This window comes from Podarcis erhardii (genome assembly GCF_964252035.2).
Source record: "Podarcis erhardii genome assembly, chromosome: 3".
Taxonomy (NCBI): domain Eukaryota; kingdom Metazoa; phylum Chordata; class Lepidosauria; order Squamata; family Lacertidae; genus Podarcis; species Podarcis erhardii.
In genome coordinates, this window is record NC_138507.1 from 123,467,359 (window position 1) to 123,483,626 (window position 16,268).

A 16,268-nucleotide genomic window follows, 5' to 3' on the forward strand; every position below is an offset into this window, starting at 1 on the left:
TGGGCTGAGCTTCTGCTTAGTGACACCGTCCGTAATTCTTCGTTGTATCTGTGGTTCCTGCTGCAGGGGTTGGACCACAATCTAACTAGAATTTCCAACTGTACAGTTCTCTGATTCTGCGTCTGCCTGCTTCAGCCATGTCCTTGTACTCTGCTCTAGTTGATAGTTTCAGAGTCCTGGGGCAGGAAAGAAACTAGATCCCACAAACTTGGGAGTAGGCCCACCTCTGCTCTTTTGTGCATCATTCTATTTATACAACTAGCGGCATCTGTTGGGAGACAATGGAGTTACTTGTAATGAAATGACTGAAGGAAAAGATTCACAATGGGCAAACACCCATTTCCAGCCTCTTGAAATGGAAAGGGGAGCTGATCTCACTGAAATGGAGGCACAAAAGCTGGAAATGGGGCCTTGCTTTGTTATGTAATTTATCTTTTATCACCTAAGAGTAAGCTTTCTGGCTATGCCTTTCACTATGGCCTTGAGCTAATTTTCTGCTACACATACAGCCTGTTTGCTGAAAATGGGACTTTTGCCAGAAGGATTTAAAACTCCTATCAAGCTGGAGTAGCAAGGGATTGCTTTCATTTTCAGGAAGTTGGTGCACCAATGCAACTCTTACTTGTTTTACTCCTTTAAGTGGGTGCCAGAGCAATGCCATTGAAGTTATAGAACACCAACATCACAAATACACCTGTTAGAGTGACTGAACAGCTTATGATGAATTTAAGGAGTTTTTTATGTGGGAACATCATCTCTTGTAGCAGTTTGTGTCAGATTCAAATGAAGGAGGCTGCTTCTGGGTTTATCAGAGTAGAATCTCTGAAACAAAACCCTCTTCAGTATCGTGGTCCTAATCCCCACATGGAATCCTTTCAGATGTCTTGTGCATGAGGTGGGATTGTCTTCTATAATCCACGCTGCTTTTATGTCCACTACAGTGGTACCTCGGGTTACATACGCTTCAGGTTACAGACTCCACTAATCCAGAAATAGTGCTTCAGGTTCAGAACTTTGCTTCAGGATGAGAACAGAAATTGTGCTCCAGCAGCATGGCAGCAGCAGGAGGCCCCATTAGCTAAAGTGGTGCTTCAGGTTAAGAACAGTTTCAGGTTTGGAACGGACATCCAGAACGAATTAAGTACTTAACCCGAGGTACCACTGTATTCTGTACCAAACACTACGTAGTTTCCCCATCTTGGCTCAGAGCCTTATGGCATCAGCATATAAACAGCTAAATTTTGTGTGCCTGTATGGTTGTCATGCCATTTTGTTTGCCATTGCAGAGTTCTATCCCACCCTACATGAATGATCTGGAATAGAAACACCCCAATATTTGTCCCAGTTTCTCCTCAGTAATTAACAAATCTAAGCCTCAACTCCACCATCTCAGCTGTCTTGTCTAGTTTTGAGCCCCAGGCGTGTTGTAAGAAGAACTGGGAGTATACTAACAAAGGTACTGGATTTCAACCTCCTACCTAACAAGCTCCTTGGAGGTTTGGACTCATCTGGGAATGAAACCCAGACTGTCTTGATCCTTAGCCCAACAAGTAGTTGAATGCAGAGGGACCTAACTTTACATCAGACAGGAGAGCCTAGCGGCCACACGAATGAAAACGCGGGTGCATAGGTGGTGCAAAGCCAAAAGATAACCAAGGAACATCACCCCCCCACACAAAAAAATTCCTTCCAGTAGCACCTTAGAGACCAACTAAGTTTGTTATTGGTATGAGCTTTCATGTGCATGCACACTTCTTCAGATACATCAGATACAAGGAACATCACCTCACTGCCAAACAGCCATTTTCTAAACAAGAAAATAAACCAGTTTTTGTGCCGAACTGACAAGTTTGAAAGGTTTTATTTCAACAGCCACAAATGTTCTGACATTTACTCATAAGAGAAAAGTACAAGTCAAGATCAAAATGAACAACGCAAACACAACCAGAACAAGAGGAGGAGCAGGGAAGGGAATTGAAAGACCTGACCAAGTTGCTTTATATTTACAATACTGAAAAACTAACTACAAAGCTGCTAAGCATCAGCTAAGGGTGTGTGTGTGTGTGTGTGACTTAAGACACAACTTTGTGGAATACGGAATTTTTACAGTCAGCGTCTAAATAGCTTGAAATGAAACCTTGTTAAAAAACCCCAGTTCTAATATAAAACTATGGGAAACTAAAAGTCCATATCCCCATGTATGAACACTACACAGAAAGCAATAAAAGAAACTTCTAAAAGAAAATGAAGCTGCCACAGTAGTGCAGGGTTGTCGAAGAGGGCACTTATTGTATGGATCCTTCTGCCTCCAAAACATCCACGATATGTGCAGCGGCAGGGCGCTTTTCCGGCTCCTCCATAGTGCAGAGAGAAAACAGCTCAATGACCTTTTGGTAGGAAGGATCCAGCTCTTCCATGTTGAGTGGCGGACGAGTCCCAAGGGCAGCGTAATAAGCGTCTTCATCAAAGTCATCTTCATCAAAAGAAGACTCTACGGAGACAAACAGGCCAGAGCAAGCCAGTCACCAGATGAAATAAAGGCCCTCGCGGTTGTCATGCTGGTATCAAAGGAGGAGGGAAAGGGGATAGAAGGAGCATGCTCTAGGAAAGGCACAAAATTAAATCACTTGAGGGTCTTTTTAAAATGCAAAACTCAAGCGGACTGTTATACACTCACAAAAGTATTTCTCTTATCCCTTGGAAATGTTAAATTTAAGTACAACTGAGTAAAAGTTGTATTACCGTATTTTTCACTCCATAAGACGCACTTTTTTCCTCCTAAAAGGTAAGGGGAAATGTCTGTGCGTCTTATGGAGTGAATGTGTGGTCCCTGGAGCCGAATTGCCCAGGGGCGAAAAGCAGATTGTGCTTTTAATTTTTTTAAGAAAGAGGGAAAGGGGGTGTTGAAACGAAGCAAGCGATCGGGAGGGGGATAAGGGACACTAGCAATAAAGGAGGCTGCCTGGGAGGGGGGAGGTAAAAGCACATGGATCCTCAGGATTTTTGCATTGGGTCACCCCAAATTCACCAGCAGATTACATAGCATGTCCATGGCTACAGCCTGCACCAAAAAAAACACACATCCACTGTTTTGTGGGGCCGAAATGGCGCAAAAACGTGGTTACAAAGCACGGGTCCACATGGATTTTCAGGATTTTTTATTTGGGCTACCCCAAACTCAGTGTTAAATCACATATCATGTCTGTGGCCACAGCATGAACCACAAAAATCATACATCCACTGTTTTGCTCAGAATATTTTTTTTCTTGTTTTCCTCCTCTAAAAACTAGGTATGTCTTATGGTCAGGTGCTTCTTATGGAGCGAAAAATACGGTAAATCTTCAAAGTATTGGGCTGCAAAATAATGCTCAAAAGTCCCTAGGCCAGAGCCTGTTCCCCAAGACCATAGAAAGCTTGGTCCAACAGAAAGTGTGATGGCCTGGGAATCTGATTCAGAGGCTGAACCTGAGGAGTCGCAGCCTGCACAGGAGTCCCCGCCTCCAGGGCCGGCTGAGCCGGGGCAGGGGCTTGGATCTGAAGGGCCTGCACCTGTGCTGGATCCTCAGGAGCAGGCACCAGGTGAATCCACTCTGGCTCCGGAGGTGGTTGAGGACCCATTGCCTGCAGGTGCGCCTCTCCCAACCCTGTCAGGGGAAGGTGAGGTTGCCTCTGGGTCCAGTAACCCTCCAGCCTCTCCTGAGCTGCAGAGGCTCAGGGCAGAGAGGCGGAGGGAACTAAGTTCTCTCAGGAGGAGTGCTCGCCTTAAGGCCAGGAGAGACGGGTCACCTGTGGGCCGGGGCCGGCCCTTGGCCTCAGAGGAGATAAAGGCCAGTCTGCCCACTCCCAGGTTGTGGGAGCAATGTCGTTGGAAACCTGCTTCTGCCAGCACCCAGACCTAGAATCATAGAATCATAGAAGAGTTGGAAGAGACCACAAGGGCCATCGAGTCCAACCCCCTGCCAAGCAGGAAACACCATCAGAGCACTCCTGACATATGGTTGTCAAGCCTCTGCTTAAAGACCTCCAAAGAAGGAGACTCCACCACACTCCTTGGCAGCAAATTCCATTGTCGAACAGCTCTTACTGTCAGGAAGTTCTTCCGGAGTTCCCAACCACGCCCGGCTTCTTGCTTTGGAGCCCGCTTCGCCCTTGGTGGACAGTCTCCAGACCCCCGGCCCAGGACCGGACTCTGACCATGCCTCAGGGTAACGCCCCCCCCCCCGGGACCAGCACAGAAAGCCAGCTTCGTGAGCAAGTCTGCACTCGGCTGGACCAAAAGGAAGCAGCACAAACACACCTTCATCTTCTTCCTCCAGGTTAAGATGAGGTATCGAGAGAGTCATCATTTCCCAGAGTGTAAGCCCAAATGCAAAGATGTCAGCCTTGTCGGTGATGGGGCCATCTCCCTCGAGCGCTTCCTTGGGCTTCCAGGGCTCCGTGCCAATATAATGAGCTTCTGGGTCACTCACTGCATGGAAACAGAAAATCCAAAGCCATTCTCATGACCTGGTGCGCACCTCCCAGTTGCCAGGAGTAAAGCAGAGCAAAGGCAGACGCAGAGATGCAGGGGCAGAAAGCAGAAGGGAGGATGCAGCAAAGAGGACTTGGCCATTGAGACAGCAGCCATAGGACATTAAAAGATGCCACACATACCCGTCATATTCTCATCCAGAGGCAGTGAAACGCCCACGTCGCAGATCTTTATTGACTCAAAGTCACCTTTAATGACAACATTGGAAGATTTGATGTCACCGTGAAGCAAGTTCTTGTCGTTGTGTAGATACTGAAAGGCAGAGGTTAGGATGAGTGCCTTGCTACCAAAGGGAATCAGAACTGAAAGATAATTTCTAGGCAGGTGTGGGCTTTAATGCAAGTCTCTCTTCAGGAAATGCCTCTCAAGTTTTCACCTCAAGTGCCAGGCACTGTTAAAGCGAAGAGTAGAGATTCAAGGCCCCCTGCTTTAGGGATCCTGCCCTAATTCACTCAGGATCCTTGGACCACACATCTTGGAAAAGCCTGATCTTTAAGCAATGTAGATGCTGGCAGACACCCCAGACTTTAAAATCCTGCAATGTGGCACCTTCAAAGGACACGAATAGTGTCAGTAAGTGATTTCAATGAGTTAAAGCAGCTTGTGATGGTGCCAGCATTGCCAAGAGACAGAAATGTTAGAAAGGCGAGTGACCAACATAAGGTGACAAGCCAGATAACTCACCTAGCTAACTGTAAACCCCCGCAATGACTTCCTCAGGACACCTCTGCCAAACTCCTCTCCTTCTGTCAAGTCATCCCTACTCAACTGTCCTCCTGAAATTCCTGCCCTGGTTCCATGCCGCTCTTTGTAAATAGGGGCCACATCACTTTCACGTGTTATACGTTTCTGAGCACACTTCAAATGTTGGTGCTGACCTTTAAAGCCCTAAACGGCCTCGATCCAGTATACCCGAAGGAGCATTTCCACCCCCATCATTCTGCCCGGACACTGAGGTCCAGCGCCGAGGGCCTTCTGGCGGTTCCCTCACTGCGAGAAGCCAAGTTACAGGCAACCAGGCAGAGGGCCTTCTCAGTAGTGGCACCCAGCCTGTGGAATGCCCTCCCACCAGATGTCAAAGAGAAAAACAACTACCAAACTTTTAGATGGCATCTGAAGGCAGCCCTGTTCAGGGAAGCTTTTAATGTATGGTGCATTACGGTATTTTAATATTTTGTTGGAAGCCGCCCAGAGTGGCTGGGGAAACCCAGCCACATGGGTGCAGTATAAATAAATAAATAAATAAATAAATAAATAGTAAGTTAGTACTGCTGAAAGTAACTGACTGTGCAACAGACCGCCAGCCTTGCAGCAGTGGACATGGTATCACCACTCTGCATTCTAAAGGGCTTTCCAACCGTGAACCAGTCTCCCCCAGTCCAATTCCGTTTGCCCCCTTCACAGCTTGTTGCTCCCGCTGTGAACGGGACCTTTTATTTGTCTCCCGCAGTCCCTTGGGACCTCTTATCCCTGGCACTCCAACCTCAGACAGTCACTTCCCTCTGAGAGAGACTCTTCCCTTTGCTTCCGAACCAGAGAAGCCTTTTAGCCAAGCTAGTGTTCTCGAGACCAATGACTCTCCCGTCGCTACAGGCATCCCATGCCAACCTCCAGAGACCTACCTTCAGGCCCCTTGCCATGTGCAAGGCAACTTTCAGGATGGTGGCAGCTGGAAAGGGCCCCAGATGTTTCGTGTTCCTTTCTTCAATTAGGTCATTGAGAGACTTTTCTCCCCCGTATTCCATGGCAAGGCACATGCTCCCATCTTTAGCTTCTGCAAACGCACGGTAGCCTTCAAAAACAAGCGCACAGCCATTTGTTTATGGGCCAGAAAAGCGACCTCCATTTAATACCAGCCCACATTGCAGTTATTCCCAGGTTTTATCCTTGTTACACAATTTCCCCCATGTTCAAGTATTCCTATTTTATTGATGAAGCTTCTAGCGCTGTTTCAAAGCAAGATAAAAGATAACATATATTTATAATACAGGCGTACCTTGGTTCTCGAACGTAATCCATTCCAGAAGTCTGTTTGACTTCCAAAAACGTTCGAAAACCAAGGCACAGCTTCCAATTGGCTGCAGGAGCTTCCTGCACTCAATCGGAAGCTGCGGAAGTCGCGTTGGACGTCCGCATTCCAAAGAACGCTTCAAAACTGGAATACTTACTTCCAGGTTTTCAGCATTCAGGAGCCAAAACGTACAAGTACCAAGGCATTTGAGAACCTAGGTACAACCGTAATGGTATTAAAAGTACACCTTGGATAAAAATAAGGATAAAATAAAATAATAATGATAAAAATTTTGCAACTACATATGCCTCCCTAGGACGCGGGTGGCGCTAGGATGCGGGTGCCACTGTGGGTTAAACCACAGAGCCCAGGACTTGCCGATCAGAAGGTCGGCGGTTCGAATCCCCGCGACGGGGTGAGTTCCCATTGCTCGGTCCCTGCTCCTGCCAACCTAGCAGTTCGAAAGCACGTCAAAGTGCAAGTAGATAAATAGGTACCGCTCCGGCGGGAAGGTAAACGGCATTTCCGTGCGCTGCTCTGGTTCACCAGAAACGGCTTAGTCCTGCTGGCCACATGACCTGGAAGCTTACGCTGGCTCCCTCGGCCAGTAAAGCGAGATGAGCGCCGCAACCCCAGAGTCGGCCACGACTGGACCTAACGGTCAGGGGTCCCTTTACCTTTATGCCTCCCTAGGGAGAAAAACGGGGCACCACCATCAAGAAGGCTCTCAGCTCATCACCCATTTTAACTCATGGCAGAGAACGTGGAAGAGCATCCAAAGATCACTTCAATAGACAGGCAAGTTGGTCGGGTGCTTTGCAATTCCCAGCCACTAGTTGAGGCAGGTTCCCTATTCACATTTTACAGCTAGGGAACAAAAGCTGCTTGGACACCCTTGAATAATTTAGAAGAGCCACCTCCATCCCGTTGGCACATAAGTCCTCATGGGCTTAAACGCAGGCTTCTTCAACATGCCATAGCCTGGCAGTCCGCAGCTGGTCTACAACCGCCAACCCTGCCCACTGCTACATTCCCATGGGGCAGATCAGTGGGCCCTACTCTTTAATGCCAGTTATGGCTGGGCCATATGAGGCTGCAGGCTCCTGCATGTCTGCACATAGGCAAATATCAGCCTGGGAAAACCCGCCTCTAGCTAATAGGTCTGAATGAGGACCCCCCATTTCCCCCCATTCAAAGCTTACCCACAATGTTTGGGTGCTGAAGGGTTTTTAGAATCTTGGCTTCTTCATTCAGCCTTTGCTGATATGTACTTCTCCGGCTGGCGTCACATTTGAGGTTGATTTTCTTCACAGCCCAGGGAGAGCGAGAGATACCTTTGGGAGACCTGGAAGCAAACTATGGAAATCAGAGAAAGGGCAAACCAGATTTCTTGGACCACAGTAACGTGTTTTCTTCCTACTCTGAGGACGGCCGACGTAGCAGATTGAATCAGTTTTAATCAGAGGCCATATTATTATGACATTTAGGAGGAAACGGCACATATTTCTCTTACCCCAACCCTAGATCAGGTGCTCTGACAAATCCAGAATTAATTTTACTATAGTATGTCTCTAAATACACCCTCAGTCCAGAAATCCTTTCAGATCCTCAGTCAATCCAGATTGCAGTACATTGTAAGTACATATTAAGAACCAACAGGAGACGCCATATGAATTAGCCGGCGCAGCAGTTAAGTGTTTCCAGCATCTGAGCCACAGGGAAAGACAACTCACCCAAATAGGCATATAGACCCAGGGGAGACCGCCTTCTCTACCCCAAATCTGGCAGGTGCTCTACTAAACCAAATATTCCTGGCAGCCTTTAAATTACCATATTTTTTGCACCATAACACTCACTTTTTTCCTCCTAGAAAGTAAGGGGAAATGTCTGTGCGTGTTATGGAGGGAATGCCTATGGGTGGCGGGGGGGGGGGATCTGCTGCAGTCGTGAGCAGAGGATCCATGGTTCCCCTTCCTTCCCTCCTCCATGGCTCGCTTAGAAACAGCAAAGCGGGAGAAGAGCCGCTGAGTGGGGAGGAGAGAGGGACAGAGAGGAGACGAGCCGCTTACACGAGTGTAAGCGGCTCCTGTCCAGTTGGTTCCTTTAAAGCAAGCAGGCTTTCTGTCCCTCTCTCCTTCCCACTCAGCTCGCTACATCGCAGCAAAGTTTTTCAGCTCACTAAGCCGGGGATGAGCGGGGAGGAGGGAGAAAAGCAGAGCCGGCTTGCTTTAAAGGAGCAAAGTGGGAGAGGAGAGGAGCCTTCTCCCCTTAAACCCCTCTTCTTCATTATTAGCAGCATCCTTCTCCACCCACCCCACGCGTGCTCCTTGTCCCTTGAGTGCTTTTCCTTCCCTCCCCCCTTAAAACGTGGTTAGAAAGCACAGATCCACATGGATCCTCAGGATTTTTGCCCTGGGTCACCCCAAATTCACCATCAGATCACATAGCATGTCCATGGCTACATCTTGCACCAAAAAAATCACGCACCCACTGTTGCCTGGGGCCGCAGTGGTGCAAAAACGTGGTTACAAAGCATGGGTCCACATGGATCCTCAGGATTTTTGCATTGGGCTACTCCAAACTCACTGTCAGATCACATGTCTGTGGCCACAGCATGAACCACAAAAATCATACATCCACTGTTTCGTTTAGAATATTTTTTTTCTTGTTTTCCTCCTCTAAAAACTACGTGCGTGTTATGGTCGGGTGCGTGTTATAGAGCGAAAAATACGGGTACTACCCTTGAGAGTATCTGTTTCTAGAAGCAATTGTTTTATTTTTTTAATTGCACTTGTTTTATTTTGAGTTTTTAACTCCAATGTGCCCTGGGCTCCTTAGGGAGGAAGGGGCAAGATAACACATTTAATAAATACATATTCTTTCCCAGCCCCCAGCAGCATAAATCCACTCCACTTGGCAATATCAATCTTGCTGCTTGAAGTCCCCACCATCCTTTAAGACAACTTACCTTTTCATAAGATAAACATTGACTCCAGTTCCATACCCAAGCTTCTGCATGAAGGGAGAGGCCGGAATAGCTATTGAGGGTGAAGAGCCACTCTGCCCTGTATTTCCAAAAACAGAGATGTTGCTTTTGTTATTAGACATGCAAGAAAAGATTGCCACCCCATGTAAAAAGTAGAAAACCCAAGAATTACCAACGATAGAAGAATGGCAGATGAAGATGATGGATTTTTCGGAGCTAGTCGACCTAACCGGAAGAGTCCGCGACCAGAAAGAGGAGAAGGAGTATCAGGAAGAGTGGATTAAATTTAATGATTACTTAGTTAAATATGTTAAGTTAAATTAACTGAAAACAGCTTGCAGATACTTAATTGGCTTAGGATTTTATTTATGTTAAGTGATGAATTAATATGCTTAATTTCATAATGTGAAGATTTAAGGGTTTTAATGTTTAAGTTAAATTTTATAAGAACTGTGATTTGGAAAACTGTTAAAAGGATATGCAATGAAATTCAACCAAGGGGATGCGAGGAAGTCACTTAACAATGTTAATAAGTGTAATTTTTAATAAGGCTATGATTTATGATTATTTGTCTTATGTGTTTGTTTGTTTATAATGTTGTGAAAACTAATAAAAAATAATTTGAAATAGAAAGATCGCCACCCCATATGTTTTCCATAGACAACAGAACAGTAACACACCTGATACTTTCTTCCCCTTCTTAAGGATGGCAAACCCCCTCCTGTTACAAGTTTCTCAAACAGAGTAGGGTATGGCAAGACTCCATTTGAATCCTTCCAACCAGCTTTCCCGAAACTTGTGCCCTCAGACGGTCTCCACTTCAGCCTCCACCTGCCCCACCCACTATGGCCAATGGTGAAGCATGATGGGACCTGTAGTTCCAATATTTAGAGACCATTCACTCATTGCCCTGGAGAATAGCAGTAGAAGCAAAACAAAAACCTCTCATCTGCATCTACCAGGGAGATTTAGCTACAGCGGGGATGGGGACTCTGTGGCCCTCAAGATGTGGTTGGATGCCAAATCCCATGAATCCAAGCCAACGGCCTTGGTCCTGTATACCTGAAGGAGCCTCTCCACCCCCATCGTTCAGACCGGACACTGAGGTCCAGCTCCGATGGCCTTCTGGCGGTTCCCTCCCTGTGAGAAGTGAGGTTACAGGGAACCAGGCAGAGGGCCTTCTTGGTGGTGGCACCTGCCCTGTGGAACGCCCTCCCAGCAGATGTAAACGCAATAAACAACTATTTTACTTTTAAAAAACAACTGAAGGCGGCCCTGTTTAGAGAGGTTTTAAATGTCTGGTGCTGTATTGTTTTTAATATTCAGTTGGAAGCTGCCCAGAGTGGCTGGGGAAACCCAGCCTGATGGGAGGAGTATAAATAATAAATTATTATTATTATTATTATTATTATTATTATTATTATTATTAGGTGGCCAGTGCTCAGAGATTCTGGGCCACAGATTCCCCATCTCTAACACAGAGGAAAACATCTATAAAGATGTTTAAAGATTCTTTTAAAGACTGTCTTCAGACAAAAAGACTTGATTCTCTTAAGGGAGTTCTTTTTGGATCATCTTTTAATAAAAAAGTTTTTTTAATTTTTCCTCTTGTTATTTATTATAGAGGGAAGCATTTATAGTTTAAATGAGCACCCAATTTTGCCTGTGTGTTCGGGACAATGTGTGTCCCTAACACACATTGACAAAGCATAGCCTCACCTGATCTCTTCCCCCCAGGTGGCTTGCTAGGGGTCTTGAAAGCAGTTTCCACATCCATGGCTGAGAATTATTCTGTTGGGAGAGAGAGAAGAGTTATTACAGTCCCAATTGCTTTCCCCCCAGTTATCATCGCCATTATCTACCCACCATTCAACCCTAAGTTCCCAAGATGGGTTAGGGCACTTAAAACCCCACGTTAAAAGCAGTTTTAAACAACTTTCAATCATAAAAATTAAATGTGATGGTGGTGAGGAGTTTTGGGAGCATTCGGGATGTGGGTGCGTAGGGACCATAGCTGTCAACGTTCCCCTTTTTAAAGTTCCCTTATTCCGAATAGTATTCCTCGCAAGAAAAGAGATAAGTTGACAGCTATGGGACGCGGGTGGCGCTGTGGGTTAAACCACAGAGCCTAGGACTTGCTGATCAGAAGGTCGGTGGTTCGAACCCCCACAACGGGGTGAGCTCTCGCTGCTCGGTCCCTGCTCCTGCCAACCTAGCAGTTCGAAAGCATGTCAAAGTGCAAGTAGATAAATAGGTACCACTCTAGCGGGAAGGTCAACAGCATTTCCGTGCGCTGCTCTGGTTCGCCAGAAGCGGCATAGTCATGCTGGCCACATGACCGGGAAGCTGTACGCCGGCTCCCTCGGCCAATAAAAAGATGAGCGCCGCAACCCCAGAGTCGGCCACGACTGGACCTAATGGTCAGGGGTCCCTTTACCTTTATGTGGGGTTAGCACTACTATTTTCCCACAAGTCAGGTTGTGATTGTAGAGTTAGAAGGGACCCCTAAGGGGCATCTAGTCCAACCCTCTGCAATGCAGGAATCTCAGCTGAAGCATCCATGACAGATGGCCTTCAACCTCTGATTAAAAACCTAATGGTCAGGGGTCCCTTTACCTTTATATGGTAGGGACTGGGGCTCGTGCAAACCCACTGCACCCCACTTCCTCATACATGACCACCACGACCCCCCAATCCTACAACCCCCCCCCCCCCGAAGTGCCACGTCCCAGGGAGGGCACCTCTTCTAGGTTTCTAATTTCCACGGGGGCTGGGAGGAAATCCCTAAATGAACTGCCCCCCCCCCGCCAGGGTCCTTTGCAACCCCCAAAATAAAAAGCTGCGGGGGAGGTTTGGGAGGATGGGGGGGGACAGTTAGGGGAGGATCTGGGGGGACAAGGGAGGATGGGGGGGACAGTTAGGAGTGGATGGGGGGACAATTAGGAGAGGATGGGGGGACAGTTAGGGGAGGAGCTGGGGGGACAGGGCTTGCGAGCCCCCCAAGGCCCTGCACAATCAAGGACCCCCCCCCATCATCACACCCCCTTCCTTGGGAACTTGGGGGGGCGACGTCCTGGGGTCGCTTTTCCTCCCTTTCCTTCCTTTTTTTGTTCGTGCACTTTGAAGGGGGGTGTCGCCCTCTGCAACCCCCGACCCCCCCCCCCGCGCCTCCTTCGATCTTCCCCCCACCTGGGAGAGCCGGACGCCGCCCGCTCCCTGCACAGCTGCCTCCGTTTGAATCTGGGCGGGAGCGAGAGGCGCCGACGGTGGCCGGCGAGGCTCAGGAAGGGGGCGGGGCAGGGGCGGGGCCAGGGAGGAGATGGAGATAGGAAGGAGTTGGGGACTATGTGTTTAGCGGGGGCATTTGCAAGGGGGGCGTAACAGATGCTTTATCTTTCGGTGTCAGCCTTGCTTGTGCAGGTTCATTGCTGTTCACTTGTGTTCCTACATATATTATGTAAAATAGAAATGGAGGCAGTGAGAGATTTGACTTTCTTGGGCTCCATGATCACTGCAGATGGTGACAGCAGTGACGAAATTAAAAGACGCCTGCTTCTTGGGAGAAAAGCAATGACAAACCTAGACAGCATCTTAAAAAGCTGAGACATCACCTTGCCGACAAAGGTCCGTATAGTTAACGCTATGGTTTTCCCAGTAGTGCCTCCCGCAGTTTGGTCAAACTCATGCTGGTAGCTTCGAGAACACTGTCCCACCATCTCGTCCTCTGTCGTCCCCTTCTCCTTGTGCCCTCCATCTTTCCCAACATCAGGGTCTTTTCCAGGGAGTCTTCTCTTCTCATGAGGTGGCCAAAGTCTTGGAGCCTCAGCTTCAGGATCTGTCCTTCCAGTGAGCACTCAGGGCTGATTTCCTTCAGAATGGAGAGGTTGGATCTTCTTGCAGTCCATGGGACTCTCAAGAGTCTCCTCCAGCACCATAATTCGAAAGCATCAATTCTTTGGCGATCAGCCTTCTTTATGGTCCAGCTCTCACTTCCATACATCACTACTGGGAAAACCATGGCTTTAACTATACGGACCTTTGTTGGCAAGGTGATGTCTCTGCTTTTTAAGATGGTGTCTATGTTTGTCATCGCTTTTCTCCCCAGAAGCAGGTGTCTTTTAATTTCGTGGCTGCTGTCACCATCTGCAGTGAACATGGAGCCCAAGAAAGTAAAATCTCTCACTGCCTCCATTTCTTCCCCTTCTATTTGCCAGGAGGTGATGGGACCAGTGGCCATGATCTTCGTTTTTTTGATGTTGAGCTTCAGACCATATTTTGCGCTCTCCTCTTTCACCCTCATTAAAAGGTTCTTTAATTCCTCCTCACTTTCTGCCATCAAGGTTGTGTCATCTGCATATCTGAGGTTGTTGATATTTCTTCCGGCAATCTTAATTCTGGCTTGGGATTCATCCAGCCCAGCCTTTCGCATGATGAATTCTGCATATAAGTTAAATAAGCAGGGAGACAATATACAGCCTTGCCGTACTCCTTTCCCAATTTTGAACCAATCAGTTGTTCCATATCCAGTTCTAACAGTTTCAGTTTATTGGTTAATTTTTCTAGAGGGGACAGCTATGTGTTGATGTTCCTAAAGGCTGGCAGGATACAGATGGAGATGCAGGGCAAGGTCCGTGGCATTTCCGCCAGAAGCTCAGCAGCAGAGGAAAGAGGGCAGCGGAGGGCAGAGGAGAGCGGAGCCTGGGCAGAAACGGAGGAAGAGCGCCCCTTCCGGTCATATGGATATTGAAGATCCATTACTGGCTAAAGCTTATTTTCTTCCCGGTTGGGCTGGCACCTTTAACCTTATTAGATACTTACCAATCCAGTTGGAAAGCTACACTGCTGGAAAAGCTTAAAGGCTTGGGGATCCCACAGCAGACCCTGATAGCGACAGGCTTCGAGAAAGCTAGGACTACAATTCGCCAGTGTATCTGGGACGTAGAATTACAATGCCATATGAGTGAAATGATCAAACACCCAGCAATAAGGGACCAGGGGAGAGGTTTCTCTCCAGCTAATTATCTGTCAGGTCTTCAGGTACCCAAATACAGACGGTCTTTTACCCTCGTTAGATTTAATGTTCTTCCTTCTGCCTTACTTCAGGGCAGATTTGAGGGTAAACCATATGCAGCACGTGTCTGGCCTTGTGGCTCGTTGGAAGCTGAAACTGCTTCACATGTACTATTACGTTGTCGTCTTTATGAGGATAGTTACAGATAGGTAGCCGTGTTGGTCTGCCATAGTCAAAACAAAACAAATTCCTTCCAGTAGCACCTTAAAGACCAACTAAGTCAGTTCTTGGTATGAGCTTTCGTGTGCATGCACACTTCTTCAGATACACTGAAACAGAAGTTTCCAGACCCTTCTATATAGTGAGAAGGTGGGGAGGGGTATTACTCAGAAGGGTGGTGGGAATGGGTGATTGGCAGATAGCTGTGATGAGCCTGTTGACGACTCTTAACGACTGTAATAGGTCTTACAGGAAAAAGCAAGGGGTGAAAAGGTGAAAAATGGCTTTGTCATGTATTTACAACTTATCACCAAACTCAAAACCATGGAAAAACCTGGTCTGAACAAAGACCTTGGATTCTTATCTCATTATACATGACAAAGCCATTTTTCACCTTCTCACCCCTTGCTTTTTCCTGTAAGACCTATTACAGTCGTTAAGAGTCGTCAACAGGCTCATCACAGCTATCTGCCAATCACCCATTCCCACCACCCTTCTGAGTAATACCCCTCCCCACCTTCTCACTATATAGAAGGGTCTGGAAACTTCTGTTTCAGTGTATCTGAAGAAGTGTGCATGCACACGAAAGCTCATACCAAGAACTGACTTAGTTGGTCTTTATGAGGATATACGTTTGACTTTTATTACACCTGTTGTGCAAAAGTCCAGGAAAGAATCGGAATATTATAGTTTAAAACTACTGCTAGAGGACAAGAATCCCAAGATTACATTAAATGTAGCTAAATTTTGTGTGTCTGCAATCAATCGCAGGAAGCAAGTGGCATCCCGTAATGACCAAACCCCTAAATGTTAATTACAGGGGGTGCGCTAATAATTAATTTTAATTTTTATATTTAAATCTTTGTTATACTCATATTGTCCCTTGTATTCTGATTTTTCTGATTTTTTTTTTTCTGATCTACGATATTGCGTGTGTTGATGCTGGTCTGTGACCGTATTAATAAATTCATTCATTCATTCATTCATTCATTCCCCTTCCGGTGGAGACAGGAATTGCGCTTAGGGCAGCGGGCGGCGGAATGACGGAGGCAGTGAGGCGGGCGCAGGTAGAGAACAGCCCTCCAGAGGTTTCTCCCGAGTCCCGCCCAATCAGAAGCTTCCAGGCAGAGTGGGTGGGCGGGAGCCGCCCATCAATCAATAGGGAAAGCGGGGCACGGGGAAGAATTAAAGGACCCATATTGGACCCCATGCCAAGAGTGACAGTGCTCGCTACCAATTGGGCGCCGGGGGATCGCGCGCGTCAGAGGATGCCGCCGTCCGGCGTATGCCGGCGACGGGGGAGGGCGGTGCCTCGCCGACGTCACGGGAGGGCCGGTCTCGCGACGCCGTCACGTGGCCCGAGGCGGCGGCGTCCGTTGCCTCTCCCAAGATGGCTCCGCGGGCGCGGGGAGCCGAGGAAGGAAGGAGGGCGGGAGGGAGGGCGCGCCTGGCTGACGTCACGGGTGGGCTGATGGGGAAGGCGGGGGCGGGGCGAGGTACGGAAGCCGGC

General features: G+C 47.7%; 1 protein-coding gene across 1 annotated transcript; it reads right to left on the minus strand.

Moving 5' to 3' along the window:
• Positions 1-1,842: 1,842 nt before the first annotated feature.
• Positions 1,843-12,821, minus strand: PBK (PDZ binding kinase). Its single transcript, XM_081854971.1, has 8 exons — positions 12,718-12,821; positions 11,248-11,319; positions 9,511-9,607; positions 7,745-7,887; positions 6,154-6,323; positions 4,654-4,783; positions 4,298-4,468; positions 1,843-2,491 (listed from the first exon to the last, which is right to left on the minus strand). Exons 2-8 carry the CDS (start codon positions 11,303-11,305, stop codon positions 2,286-2,288), a joined length of 975 nt encoding a protein of 324 aa, XP_081711097.1. The 5' UTR covers positions 11,306-11,319; positions 12,718-12,821; the 3' UTR covers positions 1,843-2,285.
• Positions 12,822-16,268: the final 3,447 nt, after the last annotated feature.

Excerpts from the sequence above, each read along its gene's own strand:
- PBK (XM_081854971.1), bottom strand. The coding sequence starts at position 11,305 with ATGGATGTGGAAACTGCTTTCAAGACCCCTAGCAAGCCACCTGGGGGG. Across the intron at positions 9,608-11,247 it reads ACCTGGGGGGAAGAGATCAG|GGCAGAGTGGCTCTTCACCC; the intron begins GTGAGGCTATGC and ends TTGGAAATACAG. Across the intron at positions 2,492-4,297 it reads CCTGGAGGAAGAAGATGAAG|AGTCTTCTTTTGATGAAGAT; the intron begins GTGTGTTTGTGC and ends TTGTCTCCGTAG.